Source organism: Limulus polyphemus, unplaced genomic scaffold (genome assembly GCF_000517525.1).
Source record: "Limulus polyphemus unplaced genomic scaffold, Limulus_polyphemus-2.1.2 Scaffold5215, whole genome shotgun sequence".
Taxonomy (NCBI): domain Eukaryota; kingdom Metazoa; phylum Arthropoda; class Merostomata; order Xiphosura; family Limulidae; genus Limulus; species Limulus polyphemus.
The window spans coordinates 19,301-25,630 of record NW_013670825.1 but is presented as its reverse complement, the minus strand read 5'-3'; the positions used below and the strand labels follow the sequence as shown (position 1 = coordinate 25,630).

At 32.2% G+C, this 6,330-nt stretch overlaps 1 protein-coding gene across 3 annotated transcripts in view; it reads right to left on the bottom strand.

Moving 5' to 3' along the window:
• LOC106472282 (calpain-5-like) overlaps positions 1–6,330 on the bottom strand; it is a 52,989-nt gene that overhangs the window by 28,480 nt on the left and 18,179 nt on the right. For all 3 annotated transcript variants that reach the window (XM_013932912.2, XM_013932913.2, XM_022400879.1), the window contains 2 exons: positions 5,366–5,574; positions 4,692–4,884 (listed from right to left, as the gene is read on the bottom strand). In XM_013932912.2, the coding sequence (XP_013788366.1) occupies positions 4,692–4,884; positions 5,366–5,574 (402 nt within the window). The remainder of the gene's footprint in view (positions 1–4,691; positions 4,885–5,365; positions 5,575–6,330) is intronic.

The following is a 6,330-nucleotide window of genomic DNA, read 5'->3' as shown; positions in this document are numbered from 1 at the left end:
ATTCTATAAATGCAGCTATCCATTTGGCTGCCAATTGATTTCACTCTTTCAGTCACACAAACATTGGATTGCTAAATCATACATGGTGGAAATGAGTCTAAGTACCTCTCACCCCTAAATATGTATTATAAGAATAGCAATCAGCTACCTACTGCTACACCTACGTAATATATAATTTATGTAGTATATATATTATGTATTAAAAAGGACATATTTATGTAAGTAGATATAAGATATGTTCCACGATGAATCAGCACTAGATTATATGGGACTGTTTGTAATTTGTAAGACTTCAGCATAACAAAAGAAGCAAAGTATACACCAGTGCAAATGATGATGAAAATAAATAGACATGGCTTTGATAGGGATATTATAATCATAACAATGATTTTAAGTGATAACAACACCCTCATTTATGTGATGTTCAATACTTAACAGTGCAACAAAACACAAGTGCAGGGGGAAGAAGAGGTGGAATATCCAACCTGACACTCCCAAATGATTCCAAAAAAAGAATTTAGATCCCAATAAAGTCATCACAAGCTCAATCCTCATGCCCAAGGTTTTTTTTATTATTAAATATCATGACTTTTTGTTAATACACACCAACAAACCACAGCAAATAAGAAAGTGACACTCGATAGTAACCAACATTAGCTTTAGGATATCAGCCCTATTATTCGGAACAGACCTATACTTTATGGAACCCACAAGATTCTTTAAATATATGGCAAAAGTTTTTCCTCTCTAAAATAGTGTTAACAACTTCCTTTACAGTAATGCCATGGAACCTACATTAACAGTTTCTTGTCATTGCACACATGCATTCGGTACAGCCATATCAAGCATCATTGTTTATACTAATTGCTTAAGCTAAATATCATGTGATGCTAAACACTCTGTAATTAGGAGCTAGAAACTACTAATCTAGTTTGCTTGGCCTAACCAATATTTATGTAACTGCACGTCCTTTAACCATATAGTTTTGCTGCTCTAAATCAGCCATCTTTAATCCAAGTGACAAAAACTAATAATGGTTCACTTTTACTCTGGTAAAAATTTCAGATCGATATTTCATGTGAAATTTTGCATAGGCGTGCACAAAAATGTTGTTCAAAGTTGTTGAAAGTTTTTATTGAATAACTTTGCACATGTGGCATATATTTAGACCAAATTTGACACCTAATTGTATGTTGTAAAGTTCAATAAGTGTATCAAATTTGAAGAAAAAAAATCTATAAAAGCTAAGTAAGTTTTTCTATCAAATAAAGTATTCATAATTTAAGTGTGAAGGAAAAAAAAAGAAGAAGAAATTCAATTAAAATTGGAGATTTTACATCTCATTTATTTCTTAATGGATTGCCTTGAAATTTGGTATATGAAGTAAGGGTCTTGTAGACCACATCCACTGAAAAATATGCGATAGTTTGGATTATCACGTTCTGAGCTGCAGAAAGTGAAATATCCCTAAACTACCACTCTTGTTAATAACATAAAGTGTGTCCTGCAAGTTTTTTTGGCCACACGGCACACTAACATGCGTCTTCATATGCATAGTTCCAAGAAGTCACCTTAAAGTTAGTTGTGGCTCAACAAATGTGATTGCTGATTGGTTTGTTTCTTAGCTGTGGCTAGATAAACAAGATGTTTCACTTGTTCAAATAAAAATTGGAAATAGATTGTGATTTTTTTTTCATGGCATATTTATTGATAACGTCAAACAGTTCAGATTTAATGAAGCTTCAAAGTACATTTTCTGTAGTTTTTAAAAATTTTTAAGGTTAAACTGTCAAAAATACTACACAATTACATCGTCAACTTTACTGTACATAATTGGAATCGACAATCAGCATTGGGCCAATTGTGCGCTATATCTGTTGGCAATCAGTGATTTCCGATTGCAACATGATTGGTAAAACAGTAATATGTTGGTTTTTTTTTGGCTAGTTGGATTCAAAAGTGTTGCCCTAACAAGTACATACAGTAAGGTAGATTCTCCAAACAACTTAAAAGTTTGCAAATTTTACTTGCCTGTTTTATGTACATCTTTCAAATGTGTGAGTCTTGATGCAGGCTTGGTATCATATATAAAAAGTTAAAAAAGTAACATTCTGATTGAAAATAGTAGTCATCTTTATAAAAGTTTATATAATCACTCTATATTTCAAATTTTGAATATCAATTCCATTATACAAATCAAAAAGTTTGAATATGGGTCAAAGTTTGCATTTTTATTAATGAAAGTGCATTTACTTTGAATACACGAGCATTTATAGTGACAATGTTTGTGGAATGTACATGACTGACAAGTGTTCGTAAATTTAGGAAGATCCATTCATGGTTTGTCATAAGTTCTTTTGATTTTAAGGAGCCACATGGGCTACCTAGCAAACACTTTTTATGGGGACCATTGACTCCCAGTCTCCCACTTATTTTGAGCCCTGTGTAATTCCAAAACATTCATTAAAGATGTTTACAATTGTTGCTGTGGCTTTACTATTATTCATTGCAGCAGGTGTGGATATGACCATGACAGGATATCTGTAACTATGGCTATAGAGGCACGTTGTGATCAGTTTTCAAAGTGTTCCTTGGCCAAAAGCTCTAAAAAAGCCTAAAGAAGGTCTCAATGCATTTCAAGTAGGTTTCACAAAGACAATATGAATGGATTTCCTTTCAACAGTCAAATCAAGAATAGGGTAAAAACTAGGGTAATAGAAGATTTATGATACCAACAGCAGGACTACCTGATAAAACATACAAAATGAAATAGTATATCAGTAATTCCAAGTTTTTTAAGGATGGCAAACACTGTCAAAGAGTGCCTTTCTTGAAAAAGAATTCATGGCTGAAGAAAGCAAATGCCAAATATCATTGATAAGTACATGCTAGTAGATGATGACGATGAAATAAGATAACAGGTAATGCAATGAGGGGTCATCAATGGAAGGTAAAATATAATAAAAAAGAAAATTAGCAAATGAATGATGGTGAGGAAGAAATGACTGGAATGAAAGATCAAAGTGATAAATATCATGTAGCAGGATAAGAGACAGGGTGAGTCAGCAAGAGGAAAAAAATGCAAAAAAATCACTCTTGATTGTTACTAATGTGACTGCTGGTGGTCATATGACTGAAGAACATCATCCAAAGCTGATTGATTATCAAAATGTGTAACTCTTCACTCGTAGTTTTCAACTGCAGCTAAATACTCAGCATATAGCACCCTACTTATCTCTGTATTTCACATAGGTTTTTCTGGATTTGGCAGAGACCCTACACACTTAGTAAACTACTGTAATTTTCTCTAGTTAAATCCACACAAAAATCATTTATTAAAAAACTTCAAATGACCTTTCGGGTGTTAAGTGCACACCTGCATATCAAATTTTAAGTAAAAACAATATTTCTATCTATTCTAACAACTTTTAGGTTAAAAATACTTTAGAATTGATATTTCGTAGCTTTACTTAGCACAATTCATAAAGAAAAACAACAGAAATGTTCTAATTTTCATTTCTGCACACTTCCAAGGAACCTCACCTGTAAACAATGCACTATTGATTTTTTTTTAGAATTTTCCTAACTTATAGCTGGAAGTAATGACTACTGTAATCAGCAAAATAAAATATCAAAATTATTGAATATCAAGCAAGTTGAAGCTAATTGTATGTATAAAATGGAAATTTTCTTATAAACAATAAAAAAGTTAAATTCTAAGCAAAAGGAAGTGTAAATGATTTAAAATGACACTTTGGTAAAACATCTATTTACAATTAAAAGGAATACAATGTTAAAATCATTACAAAATAAACAGTTATTAAAAACAGGGACTTGCCCTAAAAAAAGACTGTACATATGTTTCAGTGTTCTGTAGAGATGTCATAAGACACCGAAAAATGTTTAGACTTTTTTAGGGCAAGTCCTGTTTTTAATAACTATTTATTATGTAATGATTTTGACGTTGTATTCCTTTTAATTGTAAATAAAAGGAAGTATTTTAATGTTTTTTTTTCAACAGTGTTACAATGAAATTTTCAAAATTTTCATAACCTCAAATCATATAAATACTAAATAAAGTTGTATGTATTTTTTTATAGCTCAAAATACATACTATTCAATAAGTTGTACTAAATTTGATGCAATTTGTTAAGGGATATTAATGACACTCCTCCAGTCAGGAAAGGTTTTACTTGTATCATCTGAGCTATCACAGCCCAAGTTATCTGAGGAACATTCTCTAATCATTAAAATCATCCCGAACCCACACTCAGGAACACGATGCAAACAATACACAAACCTATCGAACAACCTTAAGTCATTAATACTCACTTCCTCAAACCACAAATGAAAAAAGCAAAGCAATCAACAAATATAGTTGAAACTGATAACCTAATAATAGTTCAGATAGCCTAAAACAACAGTTAAACACCAATGTAACAAATTATAATGCAGGAAAACTATTATATGCCTAGACTTAAGCATACAAGCCAGTTTACCAAACAAATGCTAAGAAGTGAGCTATTAAAATTTGAGTTCTTTGCTTAATTCTAACTTTCCACCACAAAACAACTAGAAGAAAATCAATACATAATTGTTACTTTGAACATAAAAATTTCATAACAATAGTATTTCATAATATAATTTTACTAACTTGGTTATACAGATATTAGAATATAAATGATATTTACAGCTACAGCACAGCACATCAATGAATGTTGATCTATCTCTTTTAACATAATCTTGAAGAGTTCTTTTCGTTTCACTTCATCATCACAATAGCCTCCTTTTTGAAGTTCTATGTTCTCTGAGATTCCACCTGTGAAGTCTACTAATGCATCAGACAAGTTTCCTCCTTCTAAAGCTTCATAAGAGCCTGCCAATCTATTTAGTTTGAAAAAAATAAGTAAATATTTCAAGAAAAAAGAGTTGGTTCATACTCAGGCATAGATGGTTTTAATTATGGTAAGTTTATGTATAAGAGTGACTAATCTATTGACAAACTCAATAATAGATCAACCACTAATGAGTCCACATAATATAATCCAAATATAATAAAATTTACATTACTATCATAAAACAAGACTGGTTTCAGTAAATATATCTGCATAAAAACCATTTCTTAATTTTGTTTAAATTTCACTGTATTTTTTTTTCAAAGACACCAAGTATTCCATAGTTAGTTCCCATAAAATAAGGTAAAAAATGCTTCATGATTAATTAAATACCTAACTGCTGACCAACACAAAATAATACATTTGGTAAAATTTTATTTTAACAGTTTTTATCAATTAGTAATATTACATTTCAGCTACTTATAATTTTCACATAAAAAGTAAATAACATATAAAAACAATTAACTCACTTGGTATAAGCTTTCTCAAGTAAAGGGCCCCAAAATTCATTTTTCTCTCGAGAACGTAAATAAACAAGTTCTCCATTTATTGTTGGAAGCCGATCATCAATTACCACGTCAACCCATTCACCAAATTGCCAAAAGCGGAAATGAAAAATACCACAGTAGTTATCTGGATTCTCATCACTCCATTCCTGATCCTTGTAATCTGGAATAACCTATTTTAACACTAAAGTTAACATTTTTCTTGCACTGAAAATGTATTTCCGATAGGTACTTACCTCCTCTCCCACAAAGCCACCTCAGTCTTTTTCTGTCCTCTAAGCATTGCTAAAAAATTTTGAAATCAGTGCACAAGTCTATATTCCTCATCAATTTCACACCATATTTGAACATGTACATATCATGAGACTATCCTCCACCAATAGTATTGTGCAACCTATGTTGGTGCAGCTAGCTTCCTCCGCTATTCCCACTCAATCCTCACTTTTGAGAATTGGCAGGTTCTAAATGAAGAACACCAGCCATGGGGAGGAAGTGTGTGAGAGGAGGTAAGTACCTATCAGAAATATATTTTCAGTGTAAGAAAAATGTTAACTTCTGATACGGTCGTATCTCTTCTCACACAAAACTAGAATACCACATTGCAAAGGTGTTAGTAGGAAATAATTAATCCACCACCAGATACAGGGAGCCAGGAAAAAAGGAAAGCAAAGACCACAATATGGTGACTGTGGGCCCAGAAAGGAGATTCAGGATCTGAAAGCACAAAGACCTGGAATTGATACTCCCTGGCTCTGTAATACAAGTGACCACAGTGCAATGGCATAACAAGAGGTGTGCAAGGGGCAGTCGCCCTCGGGCACAGGTGTGAAGAGGTGCAAATTTTCCTCTGGCCTATAATGCCTATTAATTAATAATTATGCCCTCCCCTAGGATATAGCACAACTGCCCTACATTAAGTAAATATGACA